Source organism: Nycticebus coucang, chromosome 7 (assembly GCF_027406575.1).
Source record: "Nycticebus coucang isolate mNycCou1 chromosome 7, mNycCou1.pri, whole genome shotgun sequence".
NCBI classification, from domain to species: Eukaryota; Metazoa; Chordata; class Mammalia; order Primates; family Lorisidae; genus Nycticebus; species Nycticebus coucang.
In genome coordinates this window covers 60,911,912-60,931,424 of record NC_069786.1, presented here as the reverse complement: position 1 = coordinate 60,931,424, position 19,513 = coordinate 60,911,912, and the positions used below count along the sequence as shown (strand labels likewise).

The 19,513-nt window shown below is 39.3% G+C and overlaps 1 protein-coding gene across 10 annotated transcripts in view; it reads left to right on the top strand.

The window, feature by feature from the left end:
- Positions 1-19,513, top strand: part of COBLL1 (cordon-bleu WH2 repeat protein like 1) — a 196,347-nt gene that overhangs the window by 104,616 nt on the left and 72,218 nt on the right. For 9 of the 10 annotated variants that reach the window (XM_053596894.1, XM_053596902.1, XM_053596899.1 and 6 more), the window contains one exon: positions 13,787-13,975. In XM_053596894.1, coding sequence (XP_053452869.1) covers positions 13,787-13,975 — 189 coding nt within the window. Of the gene's footprint in view, positions 1-8,280; positions 8,298-13,786; positions 13,976-19,513 lie in introns of those variants that run through there. The other variant, XM_053596901.1, reaches the window with a different exon arrangement.

Genomic DNA, 19,513 nt, shown 5'->3' with positions numbered 1-19,513 from the left:
TTCTCTCTTTCCATTCATTTTTTAAATCAGTGACTTTTTCTTTGAATTTTTATGAATAATTCAGCCCTTTTTTAAGAAGTGGAAATACTTATTTATCATAGGGCCTTTTATATTTAATTTTATGTGCCAAAGAAAAGAGAGGTCCAAGTTTTGCATAGTTCTTTCTCCCAACGTTTTTGTTAATCATTTTAAAGATTTTTAAATCATAGTGTCAGTCACATTTTTATTAACTTTTTAGCATTTTTTTTTTTTTTTTTTGTAGAGACAGAGTCTCACTTTATTGCCCTCAGTAGAGTACTATGGCATCACACAGCTCACAGCAACCTCCAACTCCTGGGCTTACGCGATTCTCTTGGCTCAGCCTCCCGAGTAGCTGGGACTACAGGCACCCGCCACAACACCCGGCTATCTGTTGTTGCAGTTTGGCTGGGGCCGGGTTTGAACCTGCCACCACTATGGGGCCGGTGCCCTACCCACTGAGCCACAGGTGCCATACTCATTTTTTTAAACCAGGGACTTTCCCATATATTGTACCTTCGTGGCAACAAACCAGAATTTATAAAAGAAGATTTCAGTACACAAGATAATGAGTCAGTTAGTTGCTACTGACACTTGTTACCTACAGGCAGAAATCTGTGCACAGAATCAGTGGAGTCATGTGAACACAGGGACATAGTTTCAGGGTTTCAGTTTGTTATTGAGAGAAATTATTTGGTAATTTCTATAAACATTTATAAATTATTTTAGGGTACATTTCAAAAAATACAGTATTTGTTAGGGGATTATTTAAGTAAGACACCCACTGCTAATAGTCCCTGCCTGCAACTGGACAGCATTCAATCAATTAAGGTAGGCTGTTTTGTTAGGGTCCTCTTAGAATATCTTTAACATTTTTTTTTAAATTAAAGTCATTTCCTTTTTAAGTTATTGGTATCCGAGGACCTCCCATGGCATTTCTTTAATCTACACTCTGTTTCTTTAAGTAGCTCTGAGCACACAGTGGCTGCCCAGCAAAGGCCGACTCTCTAGTGACTCATTGTAGATACTGATTTCAGGTCTGTTTTTCCACCTTGCTCATTTGTTTATATTTTATATCTATTTCTTTGATATATCCACCTCTACTAGAGGTTTTCCTCATCTTTCTTCTTGTTAATGTTTGACTTGAACTTTGCAAAAAAATAAACATTCCATTTAAGGCGTTTAGGAAAACCCAGAGACAAACTGAAAATGTGGCAACAATTATGGGACAGAGAAATTTAGTTTTTAGTTTGTCGATACAGTCCTCCTTCTATATTTTAGCGCATGTGGTAGTTCTTTAGAGAGAGAGAGAAAGGGTGTGTGTAAGCATGTATGCATATAAAATTCTATTCAATTGTATTTGCATTTTTCTGTATATAAATTATATTTCAGTAAAAAATATAAAGGGAATTTTTTTTTCCTTCTTTGATAAATGGGAGTGAGCAAAATATAATAGGGATTTAAATTTCGAAGCATTATTGCTAAAATTCTCGACTGCTTTTAAGGTTTGTTAGACGTATTGGTTCTGAGACCTTGCGGTTATATGAACACAATTGACTTAGGTAAGCAACCTTCAGGCAGTGTACTCGGTATCAGAGTTTACAAAGTTCCTATGAGGGCATATTATTAACCATAACTGAATATTTACTATGTGTCAGGCATTATGCTAGACCTGTTCTAGCATCATGTTCTCCAACTTAACTGCATTTTAGAATTGCTTGGGAAGATTTTAAAAATCCCTACAAGCCAATTAAATCAGAATTTCAGAGAGAGAGAGAGAGACCTAGGCTTCAGCATTTTCTTTACAGCCTCAAGTGAGTCTGTTGTGTAGCCAAGTTTAAGAACCATCGTGCTAGATGGACAATGAACATATATTACCCCCCCCCTTTTTTTTTGGCAGTTTTGGCTGGGGCTGGGTTTGAACCAGCCACCTCCGGCACATGGGGCCACCAGCACCCTACTCCTTTGAGCTACAGGCACCACTCCATATATTACCCTTTTAACTTGACTAGCAATCCTGTGAGGCAGGATATATTATCCAATTTGCAATTGAAGTTCCAATGAGGTAAAATAACTGGATAACTAATTAGTCAGACCCAGTCACGAACCAACATCTCTGCTTGAAGTCTTGAGGTCTGTGAACAACTCTTAGTGATTAATATGTGGGATGTTGTCCTTTTAATTGTAAATGCATGTCTTTTTTCCTGTTGCCCCCAACCTCTCTGGAGCTCCTTAACATTGTCACTGGAAGAATATAAGGTACATATTTAGGGAGCTAGGTATTTTTATTTCCGATCTGCTATGACACCCAGATGCTCCCCCCCATACCCCCCACCAAAGCAGTGAAAGCCTAATAATATATTTATTATCTAAAGAACTTATTTAAAAATATAGATAGAGATAGATACTGGGATAAAGAGTTCATTGACTTGGAAGTCCTTAGGAACAAACCATTAGCCTATCAACTTTCATAAGAGGTGATATATTGTGAAGTTTTTAATCTATTTCAGATGAGTAAACATAATGAAAACTATGAAACCAATCTTTTGGTGTTGAAAATATTATTAGGAAATCACTAAATATTGAAGAAATTTCCCCCCAAATTACCTGGTGATGAGTAGAGGGGCAGTGGAGAGAGAGGATTATATTAGTTAGCATCTTATTAGCTGACTATATAATGAATAATAATCTTTTCCTCATGGGAATTATTTAGGATATCTTATTTATTTTCTATTGGAATATATCTGCTTAAAATAGAATAAGAATTGCTTCATGAAAAATTTCTTGGCAAGTTAATTTGGAATATACCTCTAGGAAAAAGCCATAGAAAAATAAGTGCTAATTGTGGTGGTCACTCGCTCACTCCCTATGCACACGGAGTTTATTTATGTTTATTTATGTGTATGAATATGCATATATGTATTCACACAGGCTTGTAAATGTATATATGTATGAATACGTTTAAGGTAAGGTGAACAAAAGGTGTCCCTGTGTATAATAAAGATATGAAATTATAATTAAGCATGAGTCAGAAAAACTTCTAAAGTATATTTGGGAACTAACTTTACACTATAGTGTTTTTTTGTGTATACATGAAAAAGACAGCAGAATGATAAATATTGTCCATTTGTTTACACAATTTTAAAAGGGCATTTAGAAGCAACTGAAATACCTAACTTCATTTAAGAAATAGCAGGTTTTGAATTGAGACCTAAATTAAGTTAAAAACTGTCCCATCATTGCACACATGACCCTCTTATTGCATGAATTAGCATGTGGACCAGGTTATGTCTTTCTGGGTGTGTGACAACTAAATTATAACTAAAGCTTTATTTACAACAGAAGCACACGAGAGTGTATACGCCTCACATGTGCGATGCTAACCTTATCCTCGCATGCTGACCTTATCCTTGATGGCCTGGTGGTACAAAGGCCTTCTTTTGTGTTGCTGTGCCCTGCTTTATATAATTTCTATGTTCCTAAAAGCATTAAAAAGGGAAGATTTGAGAGAAGTAGTATAAAACAAAAAAATGCATCAACCTAATGAAACTGTATTTGAAAAGAAAAAGAAAAAAACCAAAAAGAAACTGTATTTGAGTCATTCTTTAAGAATTGCAAACAATAAAGTATTATTGTTGCAAAATGATAATACTTTTTATTATTAAATGCCAAAAAATGTGTTAATAGTTTCTGCCTCAAAAATTTTTTTCTGGAAGATAAGGTGATACACTCAGGAAACTATGCTACAAGACACTGGATTGTATTAGTCATGTGGCAGCTACCTGTACTCTGTCATTCTATAAATGTTAGAATGGAAGGCCTATATCTTTTTTATTTTTTAAAGATAGAATCCTACTCTGCCACATCCTTAGCTTCGCTCACAGGAACTTCAAACTCCTGGGCTCAAGCAGTCTTCCTGCCTCCGCCTCAGGAGCAGCTGGGACTACAGGTGCCTGCCACAATGCCTAACTAATTTTTCTATGTTTTGGTAGCAACAGGAGTCTCACTCTTACACAGGCTGGCCTCGAACTCCTGAGCTGAAGTGATCCTCTTGCTTCGGCCTTGCAGAGTGCTAGGATTACAGGCATGAGCCACTGTGCCTACTCAAGACCTGTGTCTTGTCTAAGGATTTGCTTTGCTTTGCTTTATCTAGACAGTGTGATGGGTGTGACAGATCATCCTTTTTATTGAAGGAAAGGATCTACAGGTATCTTATAAACATAGACAAGATACTCAAAGAATTTAAAGTAGATAAACTGGTAAAGCAAGAAAGGTTCTTCAGAGATTGAAGTGTCTGAAGAGAGATAGGGTTTTCACTGGTGGATTGCAAACGTGTCCTCCAAATGTAGATAGTGTCAGGAGCAGTGCTTTAAAGCACAGCAAGGATGTTGGATACCTTGAAGGTGAAACTGAGATACAGGATTCATGTAGACCTGTCATCCTCCAGCTGGCTAGTTGTTGCTGAGGCTGTTGTTTTGTTCTGTTTTGTTTTGTTTTGGTAGAGACAGAGTCTCACTGTACTGCCCTCCGGTAGAGTGCCGTGGCATTACACGGCTCACAGCAACCTCTAACTCTTGGGCTTACGCGATTCTCTTGCCTCAGCCTCCGGAGCAGCTGGGACTACAGGTGCCCACCACGACACCCGGCTATTTTTTTGTTGCAGTTTGGCCGGGGCTGGGTTTGAACCCGCCACCCTCAGCATATGGGGCCGGCGCCTTACACTGAGCCACAGGTGCCGCCCCTGCTGAGGCTGTTGTTAAGGTGTGGCCTGGGACCCAAGTCTTCACCAGGATGGGTCTTCCAAGTTTACCGTCATGGCTGTTGATCAGAGACATCAGTTGCCACATGGGCCTCTCCATGGGCTTCTCTCAAAGTAAGGCAGAGTCCCCAAAACAAACTCCACAGTCTTTTGGTAACCTAACTCAGAAGTGAAATCCCATCTCTATTACTGTTTTTTGTTCACTGGAACTGAGTCACTAAATCCACTCTACGTTCTAAGGAAGCAGATTCCCCAAGGAGGCAGGGTCATGGAGAGCTGCCTGCCATAGTAATATATTTCATTTAAATCAGTATATCAAAAATAGTATTTCAGGCTCAGCACCCGTAGCACAGTGGTTACAACGCCAGCCACATACACAAAGGGTGGTGGGTTCAAACCCAGCCTGGGCCAGCTAAACAACTGCAACAAAAAAAATAGCCAGGAACTGTGGCAAGGTGCCTGTAGTCCGAGCTACTCGGGAGTCTGAGGCAAGAGAATCACTTAAGCCCAAGAGTTTGAGGTTGCTGTGAGCTGTGATGCCACAGTACTCTGCCGAGGGTGACATAGTGAGATTGTCGCAAACAAACAAAAAAAAGTATTTCAATATTTAATCAATATACAAAAATTAATATCTATTTAATATGTTTTACTAAGTTTATGACACATAGTGTCTCTTTTACACTTGTAATATATCTTAAGATGGTATATTTGCATTGGAAACACTTGTTCTATATTTAGGTGACACAAAGTTTATAGTTAAAAAATTGGACCAATAGCCAGGCACGGTGGCTCAGACCTGTGATCTTAGCACTTAGGAGGCCGAGGAGGGTGGACTGCCTGAGCTCATAGGTTCAAGACCAGCCTGAGCAAGAGCGAGACCTCATCTCTAAAAAATAGCTGGGCATTGTGGCGGGTGCCTGTAGTCCCAGCTAATTGGGAGGCTGAGGCAAGAGAATTGCTTAAGCCCAAGAGCTTGAGGTTGCTATGACCTCACAACACTCTACTGAGGGTGACAAAGTAAGACTCTGTCTCAAAAAAAAAAAATTTAACCAGGCACGGTGGCTCACATCTTTAATCCTAGCACTCTGGGAGGCTGAGACAGGAGGATCACTTGAGCACAGGAGTTCAAGACCAGCCTGAGCAAAAGTAAGACCTCCATCTCTACTAAACATAGAAAAACTAGCTAGGCATGTGATCGGCACCTGTAGTCCCAGTTACTCTGGAGGCTGAAGCAGGAGGGTCACTTGAATCTAGGAATTTGAGGTTGCAGTGAGCTATGATGATGCCCTGGCACGCTTGCCTGGGCAGTAGAGTGAGTGAGACCCTGTCTCAGAAATTAAAAAAAAGAATGGATTTCTATACTCAAGTTGTTCCAAATGAACTTAAGCATTTTCCAATGGCTGAATCAAGTGTCAGATTTCAAATACAAATTAAATAAACAAAAAAATGTAGTTTTTCAATCATACTAGTCATGTTCCAACTGTTCAAGAACCACATGGCTACCATACTAGACAGCACAGTCCTAGAAATTTGGCTGCAAAATAAAGGAGGGGAAATAGTGCAGCACTTGGAAGGAGCAGGGAAATAGAAATTAAAATAACAGAACTCCAGGTTTTTGGGTGTGTGTGTGTGTGTATGTCTCCTAGGGAGAAAGAGATTTAAGATGATGGAAAAACATAGAGTATAATTAATATCTTTGGGTTGTTGGACACTTGAGTGGAGATGCCACAGGGGCAAATAACCTGAAGTGTGAATGGCTTATGGGTATTTCAGGTGTGGAAACTTAAAGGAATTGAGTGTGGGAGACCTAAACCAGAGCTTTGCAAAGTTTTCCCTCAGGTTCACTCTGTTCATCATTTTTTCCTGATATCGATGCCAAGAGAGAGAAAAGCACTTGGAACTGGAACCGTTTTCCAGGCCTTCCTTTTCCGGGAGTGTCAGAGGAGGCCCTTTCCTGACCAGGACCAGAGGTGTTCTCAGAATAGGAAGAGTTCCCTAGGAAGGGAATGGGCGTCCTAACCATGTGACACTGCCTCTAAGTGTTACTTGTAACTTAGCTCAGCCACCATGCACTGACTCCAGTCCTAACTATCTTGTGGGCATTTGCAGTTTCTGAGCAGAACTATTACAAATCTTTCTGCATTAGAGGCGAGGGGACCTGGGAGCATCTAGTCCAATACTGTATTTTGAAAACGAGGAAATGGAGGACTAGAGAAGTGAAGTGATTTACTTAATGGTAACACAAGTGGAAATTTGTGTTAGACACTCCCAGGCCTTTTGATTTCCAGTACATAGCTTCCCCAACATTACCCTAGGACGTAGTCACCTCTCTGCTGTGATTGGGGTCTGTACACCAATGGCACCTGCATTCTTATTTGAATAAGCAGTATATTTTAGTGGCCCTTGTTAAGATCACTGGGATTTCACCAGTGAACATGGACATATGATGTTCTGTGTGCTTTGGGACAAATTTCCCAACCTCTGTAAACTCTATTTAAGTGGCAGTGACAAATGCCTCATGGCATTAAATATGGACCAGAAAGCACCTGGTCCATATTTAGGCTAGGCAAATTGCTTAACCTCTACACCTCACCCTCATCTGAAATATGGAGGTGGCAGAACATATGTGAGGATATGAATTAGTACATGTAAAATTGGACAGTTTCTAACAGAGAATGAGACAGGCCAGGTCCCTGCTGTCCAAGAATTTTCATTCTACGATCAAATAATAAGCAAGTAAATAAATAAACAACAGGATGATTTCAGATAGTGATAAATATGGGTTATGTGAACAGGGTTCACAAAAACAGGGTTATGTGAAGGGTGAGCCAAAGTGGGTAGAGAGGGGCATTGATACCTCTTTTGAGTGGTTATTCTATTCTATTCTATAACACTGTAAATACTTTTTACAGGAGGGAATATTTTATCTGAATTCTAACTGAGCTCCAGGAACAGGTAATTTGAATTCCAGAGATAGAAGCATTTGGAGCATGGGGAAAATCTGCAAGGCCTTCAGATGTGAAGAGATTGGGTCTATTTGAGGAAAGAAAAGGATGCCAGGGTTAATTACTACATGAAATAGAAACTGGGAATAAGAGGGGAAGCTCAATGATTCTCAGAGTTTATCATGTATTAGAAATACTTTGAACATTGTCAAATGTGAGTTGCAAGGCCCTTTCCCCAGTGTTTCTGACTATGGAGGTTGCTGAGGCCTTTACAACTTGCATTTCTGGGCAGGTCTTGGGTGCTGCTACTGCTCTGAAACCACTTTAAGAACCATCAGGCTAGCTCATCTTCAGCCTTGTAAATCCAGGAAAAGAATTTTGGGTCTTACCAATGTATTGGATGGCCAGTGGAAGATCAGAGATGTGATGCGATCTAATTTACATATTTAAAAGGTCACTGTACTACAGAAGAGATTGGATTTTAAGGAACAAGAGGAGAAACGGGAAGGACCAGCGGGGAGTCTATCTCAGAGCAGTTCTGGCAAGAAATTAACTACCAGGGTGGTGGCATAAAAGTGAGTGAAAAATTTGTAAGTTCGAAACGTGTTTTTGAGTTAAGAGATGATTAGATTTAGAATAGATTGGAAGGTGGAGAGAAAGGACAGAGAGTAATCAATATTCCTGGGTTTTTTGCTTGATTTAACTGGATGGTAACTGGTGTCATTTGTACAGATGGGGCATAATGGGAGAAGTTTGGGTGAGAACAGGGAGTGGGGTGGAGAGGAGAGTCAAGAATTTTGGTTGTGTAAAATTTGAGACACCTAATGGGGCCCAGGGGTCTCCATGATCCAGAGATCACTGGGCATATAATCAGAGCTCAGTGTACAGGTGAGGGTTGGAGATGTGAATTTGAGAGCCATCAACATCAAGATGGTACTGAAAGCCGTGGGATTGATGAAAACACCATGGGGTGGGGGTTGTAGAAGGGGAAAAAAGGGCAGAGAACTGGCCCTGGGGTCCTCCAGCATTTAGAAATCAGCAGAGGAGGTGAAGGTAGTGTGGAGACTGAGTAATCACAGCGAAGAAGCAAGAAAACAGTAGATTATGTGGTCACAGAAGGCAAGGGAAGAGAATCCCAGGCAAGGGTCTTGGATAGCTGGCTATGAAACTGCTCACTGTGACCAAGATGAAATGGGTGATTGTTCAATTTGGACCCACACGTCTCTCCTCAAGGACCTACATTTTTGTCCTCAAGTTCCTCCTGTCAGTCAAGAACTATGTCTTGGGTCTCTCCTTGTTGATTTTCATTGTAGCTTATCTTTTAAAGCTACTCTGACATACGTGTATTCACTCTGATTTGGAATTAACAAAATCTTCTCTTGTTTTAGTAAAACTCCAGATAAACTGAAAAATTGTGTTGAGAAATGGGTCTCTATAATAGAACTGCATAGCTTAGGGACCATGAAAACATTGCCAGTTAGTTATTTAGAAGGCCTGCTTCATCAACACTTACCACAATGAATCTTACCTTTGAAAGCCTTCTGAGAGGCTTGCTGGTAAATGCTTTTTAGTCTTTAGATTGTAATACTTATAAAGCCTTTTGGGTTGTTTTCTTTTACGAACCCCATATCCACTGAAAAAGCCTATTGTTTTAAAACTTACATTTTAAAACATTTTTACATTTTTTTCTTAATATTGAAGCTATATTTTTGGATAGTGTTTCTCTGAATCGATAAGGCTACTGTATAAATTTGTTAAATACAATGAACCAATAAGATCTCATTGGACTTGAGTAACTTATTAAGAATCTAAGTATATCTTGGTCAAGCACAGTGGCTCTTGCTTGTAATCCTAGCATTCTGGGAGGCCAAGGTGGAAGAATCCCTTGAGGCCAGGAGTTGAAGCTTTTAAGTTTATCTCATCTAACATTTCAGAGCTTTTTTCTTTCAAACCAGGAAGTGTATTTGTTTTTTGTTTGTATTGTTTTGAGACAGAGTCTTACTTTGCCATCCTCATTAGCATGCTGACATCATAGCTCACAGCAACCTCAAACTCCTGGGTCCAAGTGATCTTCTTGCCTCAGCCTCCCAACTAGCTGGGACTACAGGTGTCCACCACAACTCCTGGGTATTTTTTTTTTTTTTGAGATAGGATCTTGCTCTTGCTCGGGCTGGTCTCAAATTCCTGACATCAGGCAATCTACCTGCTTGGACCACACAGAGTGCTAGGATTATAGGTATGAACCACTGCACCCAGCTAGGAAGTGATATTTGATTAGAATTCTGTTGTTTCTCTCTTTTATTCCCTCTTTACAGCTATTTTAAGGCTACTAATACTGACAGTAATGGAATAATGATTATAAAGGACACACAATGTTGAAGTGTTCTATCAATCAAAGTGATAAAAAGACCAATCCATTTAATAGCAGGATGCCAACTGAGGTCTGCACTAAAATGAAGTCATGATATTTTCAAACAGTATTATTAAATACTAACTTCTGCTTTAATTCTCATTATGAAAATTAAGTATCATATTGAGATAATTAAAAAATTATTTTATGTAAGTAATAACTTACTATAGGTTGTTCTTTTTAAGGCTTTATTAAAGGATTTTGCCCTGACTTGAGGAAGTTTTCTGTCTCAAATATCTTTTCAGTGTAACCTCCTTTCCACCCTCTCTCGTGTGAAATTTGCTGTTGTTAAGGGTAGCAGCCTCTGAGGAATAGACACTGATGGTAAAACTAGGCTGATGGCAAAAAAAAACTTATGTGAAAATCCGTTTAGCAGGAATCCTGGGGATCCCTGTTTGAAAGGAGATTAGGAGACTTCACTGGCAGTTACTGTGATTTTAAAATACTAATGAAAACTAGTATTCATAAGCAGTAAATTATTCTTGTTATTGACTGTTGATGTTACGTTTCTCTTTTTTTTCATTACCAGAATGTCCTGTATTTAGATTATGATATAACCTTTGATTATTTTCCTATACCTTTGACTCTGGATGACATCATTTATCTTTATTATGTTACTGCTTCAAAGCATCTAATCAAAAACTTAAGAGCACAAGGGGAGGTGTATATAGGTAAATGATAATTTTTAAATTTTGCTGCTGAATGGAAGGTGAAATAAGTGTACAAAGTCTTAAAGCTACTTAAGATTCGGGCCAAATCCAGGCCTCCGCCTAGTATTCTTTTCACTTTGAGCACATATTCCTAAATCTAATGTGAATGGATCACAATTGGGAACCAACATCTGACTGATCCTACGGGCTCTGCTTATCTCAGCTCTACTCTTCTTTCAGGAATGGAGTCCCTTGTCTCTCCTCTTTGAAGCACACCTATCCATGCTTACACAGCGCTGGCCGCGCTGGCTCTCACTGTCCTGAATTTTCAGTTACTCATTTGCTTTATAGCCACTCTTCTCTGCTTCATCTTTGTTGTTTCATGACACATCGCATCTTTCCTATTAGATCACAACTTCATCGTGGAAGGATCTTGGTCTCATTCACATGTGCTGTCCATTTTTCAGGAATGAAAGTGACAAATACTTTATTAATTGAAGTAATAATTGGGAACTTTAAAGTTCTATGTAAATAATTTTTCAACTATTGCTTTGTTCTGCTTCCTTTTTTTTTTTTTTAAATAGGTTTATCTTGAGTAATTAGAGATGGGGTTTCATCACAGACTCAAACTAACTTAGGAATAAGCCAGTCACACACACACAAATATCAAACCTCTGAATCAGAGGACTTCTTCTCTGCAGTGTAGAGGGCGGGGAAGACTTCCCCAGAACTGCAATGTGGTGTGGACTTTGAGGATAATAGATAATACACTAGGCAAAGATAGAGAGGATGGGCAGGGCGTTTCAAATGGAGACCAGGGAGAGCAACACATGGAGATGGGAAGGAGCCTGGAATGAGGCAGTGATCCCTGGGAGATCACCATGGCAGGCGGTGCCAGCTGTACCTTCCTTCACAGCCTCTCTCCTGAAAGCCAAGTCCACTGTGGACGAACTGTTCCTACTGTTTTACTTCCCTGCTGGTGACACTGGCTTCACTTTTGGCCTTCCTGATGACGCTGTTTTAAAACCCTAAGGAGCTCAGTTATCCCTTACTAATAAATCTAGTGTACAGTTTTCAATAATCTTTAAAAATTTTTTTTTTTTTATTTGAGACAGAGTCTTACTGTGTCAGCCTCAGTAGAGTACTGTAGCGTCACAGCTCACAGCTCACAGCAACCTCAAACTCGTGGGTTTAAGAGATTTTTTTTGTCTCAGCCTTCCAAGTAGCTGGGACTACAGGCACCCGCCACAATGCCAGGCTATTTTTTGTTGCAGTTGTCATTGTTTTAGCAAGCCCAGGATTCTTTTTTTTTTTATTGTTGGGGATTCATTGAGGGTACAATAAGCCAGGTTACACTGATTGCAATTGTTAGGTAAAGTCCCTCTTGCAATCATGTCTTGCCCCCATAAAGTGTAACACACACCAAGGCCCCAGGATTCTAACCGGCCGGCCTAGGTGTATGTGGCCGGTGCCCTAACTACTGAGCTGTGGGCACCGAGGCTAAAAATGCAACATTTTTTAAGTCCATAGATAATCCTGATTTAAAAATTCATTTTATTTTTTGACAGTAAGAACCTTTTTTCTTTCCTAATATATGCTTAGACAGTTCAACTTTTATGGAAAGGATTCATTGAATTTAGTTTTTTAGTAAATATGAGTATGTTCTGTGGGGCAGACATTGTTGCAGAGATTCTGGATCTGGAACCATGTGAGCTGGTGGTGGAGACCATGGAATTACTTACCCTATAAAAATGGAAGGAGAGACATAAGGATGTTACTGATTAACCATACATCAAAAATAAAGCAGAGGAAGAGAGGTGTGAGGTTAAGATCAGGAGCATTCTGTCAAGAGTCTTGTATTCTAGGTATGTTCAAGGAAAAGGCAAGATTCCTGGGACTGGAGGGTGTGAACCTAAGGAGAAAGTGGTGGGCAGGGGAGTCGAGAAGCCATGGGTGATGGAGGACAGATTACAGATAGTTCCCAATTCATAGTGGTTTGATTTACAATTTTCCAACTTTACTGTGGGCTTGCTGGTAATACAACCCCATTGTAAATTGAGGAACATCTAGATTTACAATGGTTCAATGTACAATTTTCTGTTCTACAATGGATTTATTAAGATATTAGATGCATTTTTTTGATGTAGGATGGATTTGCTGGGATGTACACCCACAGTAAGTAGTGGAACATCTGTGTAGGACTGTAGGTCTTATTCTGAGTAACATAAGAAACTGCTGGAGGACGTGGGTAGAGACCTGACTTGTATTTTTTAAAAAATCTCTCTGATTGCTATAGGTAGTTCATCATTCATTGGTAGGTGAAGTGGGAAATACATCCATCAGTATAGCATGCTTCTTTCTTGAAAGGAATTATAAAAGTAACACATGAAACTGGTATTCAGGGGAAATATAGAAAAAATATTGCATTTATGGAATCTGTTCAGTGTGCTACATCACTTCAACGAAGGAAGAAATTCTATTGGGGTGGGTATGTGAGGCAAGAGGGTAGATTTAGCTAGAAGGATAGGTAGGTATAGGATAAGTAGGATTTATCTGGATACAGAGAACATGTTCAATTGGAAACAAATGATTAAAAGGCCCAAAGGTAAGAGCCACTATGAGGTATGAAAGTGAGATATAGATGTTCATCCTGAGACATTAGGATTTTTACAGTTTATCAAAGAAAATAAATAATCCTCTTGATTTGGTACAATGAACACATAACTGATTGAACCTAATGGAGGTAAATATCAAATTGCATTATCATATGTCTCGTATTACTAAGTAATGTAGGCGTAATACTCAAAGTGTTTTCATGGGAAAAGGGAAAAAAAAATTCCCTTAGTTCTGCCATCCAACACTAACTGTTAACATTTTGGTGTGTTTTTTCTAGATGTGAATAAACAGCTATCTATACATTTGGGAATTTTGTGAATTAGATCATATTAGAACATTACCTTTAAAATATATGTATCCTATTTTTTGTGTTTGGTTTTTATTTTAGGAGAAAGCCGAAAGCCAAGGCACCGCTTCCTCCAGCTGAGACCAAACACGTTGATGTCGCTTCAGTTGCTAATTCTGTAGAATCTGCTGCTTTCAACATGGAACAGAAAGACAACACGATAGATAAAGATATTGAACTCTCAGTGGTCCTACCTGGGGATGTTATCAAATCAACTACTGTTCCTGGCAGGTACGGTGGAGCAAATGAAATACCAGGACTTCCCTTTCTTATTGCCGTTGAGACCTTTTGTGGTATAGACTGCTTGATATTTTTTCTTTGACAGAATACTTTATTCATCATTCAGTTCAGTTGCCTATTTTTAAAAATTACTTTAAAAATGTTGATATTTTTCTACCAGTGCTATGAACGCCACAAATCAGAGCTATGAATGCCACATTCATAAGTCATTTATTAAGTGACTCTTAAAATTTAGAACTATTACACATCTCTTGTTAGTTATTAAGTTTTTAGAATTAAACTTCCTAGAGCAGTGATTCCGAGCCAGGATCTTAGGTATGCCACAAAATTTTTAAAGGTACTTAAGTTATTTTCAAAAGAAGTTCAAAGCATGGTAAGTATATTCTTCTTTTTCTTTTTTTTTATACTTTTTTTGATCAGCATAATTTAACTATAAATAGTTTAACTACAAATTCAAATGTGCTGTGTGATTTAAAAAAAGGTTGAAAAACAGGGTCCTAGAGGAATGGCCATCAGTTGTATTTATTTTGTAAGGCAAGCTTACACATCAAGCCTGTTACCCACCCATAAGAAAATCCTTTCTTTTTCTCTCCAAATTGTTCCTCCCAGTTTAAGTTGCTGCTTTAAATTTGATTTGCAGACGTTACTAAATACTCTTAAAATAATTTCCTATTTATGAAAACAGATAACTAGGAAATTGGCAGCTTTTCTCTCTTCATTGAATGATTTACTTGATTAACTAAAAATGGGGTGAATTAAATAGAAATGTAAAATCAAACTTCTTAAACAATTTTGGACCAGCCAGGATGGGTGAGTAAAATCAAACTTTAAGCAAGCAAAAGGGAAGGTGTGATTTAGAAGACTGATATCTTTAAATACCTTCATGAAAATTAGAGAAGTGGAACAAAGCCAAGTGTAATTTTCCATTTCATTCTGAAGTGGAAAGTTACACAAACTGGATACTTGGTCCTGCTCCACCGTTCACCTTCACCTGCCCATGTGTTATCAGGAGTCTGTTTTAGAAATTTAAGCTGTTCTGACCTTAGGGGTGTCTGTGTGTGTGTAAGGAAAATGAATAAGCAGTATATTGTGTATTGCATTCATACAATCTGTTTTTGTCCCGAAAAACTCATTCAAGATAACCTTAATTGTAAGATTTATCATCAGAATCTTATAACTTTATAAATCATTGAAAGTAGATGAAAATAAAATAGTTCAGCTCTAGTGAATAAAACAGTGTGATGTAATAAATTCTCATCAAATTTGAGTAGGCTGCATTTTGCCATTTTTATTGAAAATTGCAGAGAGCACATGTGGAACCCTGTTTATGAGTTGGAGAAATCTGTGGCTATCCATGGTGGGCTACTGCCTGTACCTGTATTTTGCCTTCTCTAGGTGAGGACAGCATCCTGAAAGTTAGAGACTATGGTCATCATCTTCGATTCTTGAAATAGTATTGTTACTCCTTTTTTTTTTTGAGACATAATCTCACTCTGTCACCTTGGGTAGAGTGTTATGGTTGCTCACAGCAACCTCAAACCCTTGGGCTCAAGAGATCCTCCTGTCTCACTGTCTCAGCCTCCCAAGTAGCTGGGAATACAAACACTGCCACAACACCTGGCTAATTTTTTTTCTGTTTTTCGTAGAGATGGGGGTCTTAGTCTTGCTCAGGCTGGTCTTGAACTCTTGTGCTCAAGCAATCCACCCGCTTCAGATTCCCAGAATGCTAGGATTACAGGTGTGAGCCACTATCCTGGCTTTCTTGTTTTAAAATTATAATGGGTATGGCTGCGGGTAGTAAAGGCAATTCTTATTATTATCCCTGAATTTAAAGTCGGGTTTGTTTTTTTGTTTTGTTTTGTTTTCCTTTCTTTTTTTTTTTTTTTTTTTGAGGCAGAGTCTCGCTCTGTCACCCTGAGTAGAGTGAGTGCCTTGGTGCCACAGCTCACAGTAACCTCAAACTCCTGGGTTGGAGCAATCCTCTTGCCTTAGCCTCCCAAGTAGCTGGGACTATAGGCTCCTACCACAATGCCTGGCTAGTTTTTCTGTTTTTAGTAGAGATGGAGTCTTGCTTTTACTCAGGGTGGTCTCAAATAGTTGAGCACAGCCAATCCACTGGCCTTGGGCTCCCAGAGTGCTAGGATTATGTGTGTGAGCCACAGCACCTGGCCCATTTAAAGTCAGTTTTAAAAGAGTCAGCATTTTTCTCAGTCCTTCATGGTTGACACTGATTTCATCACAACTACTCCTCAAAATTTCTTCTCCAATGTGCCATTTCTCCTTTTTATAGCCATCTTCTCTGTTTCCCATCAATCAGCTTCTGGATTTTTTAGATATTATTTTTAGACTTTAATGACTCCAATATCAGAATCACGATTTTCTTCTCTATCCCGTCACCCATTATAACTATTTATTTTAGACTCTTCCACCTGCCACCCTTAGTTAACTTTTGTTTCCATAGCTCTGGAAACCTAGATCCACAGTCAGCCTCCTCTATCAACCAGGAAGTGGTGGGATCTCAGCACTTTAAAACCGTCCCATTTCTCAGGCCCTAAGGTTCCTTCTGTGAACAAAGCCTTCTGAACATCTAGCTTACCCACATTTTCTTCCTTACCTGCATTGGTTCTTCACATTCCTTATTAAGTCTAATTCGTGTCTGCTCTTTAGGTCGCTACATTGTTCTGCATGTCTCAATTTTCTTCACCTCTAATTTTTTTCATACCTACAGGATTCCCTCAGTCATATCTCCTGTGTTTGTGCTTGCAAGAACCCTTGATTGTTCTCCCTCTCCTGACCTTCCACCACGTTTGCTTCCCAGATCCCTAAACCTAAGTCATTTTCCTTTAATCAGCTTTTTGTTTCTGGGCCTTAACTGTTGTTGAATTGCTACAGTTTTCTTATCTATGAACATGTATTAGCTGAATTGTTGGGATTAAATAAGACATCATATATTTCCAGGATTAAATGAAACACTGTCAGCACCTGGCACATTGGCTTCCTCCATTTTTTTTTTTTTTATTAAATCATAGCTGTGTACATCAATATGATCATGGGGCACCATACACTTGGTTCATAGACCATTTGACACATTTTCATCACATTAGTTGACATAGCCCTCCTGGCATTTTCTTAGTTACTTTGCTAAGACATTTACATTCCACATTTACCAAGCCTCACATATACCCTTGCAAGATGCACCACAGGTGTGATCCTTTCAATCCCTCTCTCTCTACCCACCTCCCCACTCCCTCCCCACCCTTTCCCCCTTCCCCCTATTCTTAGGTTGTAACTGGGTTATAGCTTTCATGTGACAGTCCTAAATTAGTTTCATAGTAGGGGTGACTACATTGGATACTTTTTCTTCCATTCTCGAGACGCTTTACTGAGAAGAATATGTTCCAGCTCCATCCATGTAAACATGAAAGAGGTAAAGTCTCCATCTTTCTTCAAGGCTGCATGGTATTCCATGGTGTACATATACCACAATTTATTAATCCATTCGACTTCCTCCATTTTTTTACTGGGAACTGCTTTTTTTTCTTTCTTTCTTTCTTTTTTTTTTTTTTTTGTTGAGACAGAGTCTCACTATGTCACCCTTGGGGAATGGCATGGTGTCACAGCTCCAGCAACTTCCAACTCCTGCACTTAGGCAATTCTCTTGCCTCAGCCTCCTGAATAGCTGGGACTACAGATGCCCACCACAACACTCGGCTATTTTTTGTTGCAGTTTGGCCAGGGCTGGGTTCGAACCCGCCACCCTCGGTATATGGGGTCGGCGCCTTATCCACTGAGCCACAGGTGCTGCCCTGGAACTGCTTTTCTTAACCTTGGACTCTCTTCATTTACCTTGAACCCTTAGATTAATCTGGCTAAATACCTCTGGGGGGAAAAAAGAAGAAAGAATTCAAACTACAAAGCCTGAAGATTGGGATACCTTGTTTTCTTCTCCAAAGTTAAGTGGGCATTCCTGTCACCTACTTTGCTTTGTATTAATGTATCTTAGGCTTCACCACATGACATTGTCTAGAGATACTCTACTTCACCTTCACACCAGTATGAACTTCCCCCCAACCCTCTCATAAATTACCACCCTCACCCTCATTTTGTCCAGTTAGCTTATGTAGCTCAATTGGTATATTTTATACAATGGCTCCCTGATTTCCCCAGAGTCACTGTTGTCTCTGGCATACAAATTCTTTTTTTTTTTTTAATACAAATTCTTTTGACATTTTAGACCATGGTTATTACATATTGTCCTTTACATACATAATTTATATGTATGTCGTATTTTCTTAAACCATAAAAGTCATGAGGACATCATTACTTTTCTTCATACTGCTTTGCACAATTTCAAGCATTGTAGTAGACATGTAATAAGTTTATCAAAATGAATATACGTACATGGAGATAGAAACTTAAATGGTGCTTTGAAAAGGAAATTGGAACGGGCCCTAGTTGTTTTCCCAATATCTTTTAAGTAAAGTTATTTTCTTCACATACAGAACAAGGTAAGAATTCCCAGAACGAGAAGCTCCAAATTCTGATTGCTTTGAAAATTTTGTTTAGGGCTTAACAGTTTTTTCTGAGAGTAGAATTTATTTGCTATGTGTTTTTTTTTTTTTTTTGTAGAGACAGAGTTTCACTTTATGGCCCTGGGTAGAGTGCCGTGGCCTCACACAGCTCACAGCAACCTCCAACTCCTGGGCCTAGGCGATTCTCCTGCCTCAGCCTCCCAGGTAGCTGGGACTACAGGCACCCGCCACAACGCCTGGCTATTTTTTTGTTGCAGTTTGGCCGGGGCCGGGTTTGAACCCGCCACCCTCGGTATATGGGGCCGGCACCCTGCTCACTGAGCCACAGGCACCGCCCTGCTATGTGTTTTTACTATGGTATTTGATTTAGGAACTTTATTTTTCAATAGTTTTATCATAAGGGAAGACTTACAGGCTGGGTGTGGTGACTCACACCCGTAAGCCCAGCACTCTGGGAGGCTGTGAGTGGATTGCCTGAGCTCACAGAGTTGCAGACCAGCCTGAGCAAGAGCAAGTTCCTGTCTCTAAAAATAGCTGCGTGTAGTGGTAGGTGCCTGTAGTCCCAGCTACTTGGGAGGCTGAGGCAAGGGAATCACTTAAGCCCAGGAGGTTGGAGGTTGCTGTGAACTATGATGCCCCAGCACTCTACTGAGGGTAACAAAGTGAGACTCTGTCTCAAAAAAAAAAAAAAGAGAGAAAATAAAAGGATGACTTACAGGTGCGGTGGGTGACTAATGTTTTTTTGTAGGGTGGCCATAAAGTTTGTGTGCAATTTAAGATAGTAGAAAATAGTAGCTGTTTTAAATTGCACGTGATCTTTCTGACTACCTTACATTAATGGTTCATGATTTAAAGTTGTGTGATTCTGAATATCACAGAAATGTTATTCTAGATATTTGAGAGTGTGATTTGAAATATCTTTTTTTAATTTTTTTTATCGTTATATCATAGCTGTGTACATTAGTGCAATCAAGGGGTACAATGTGCTGGTTTCATA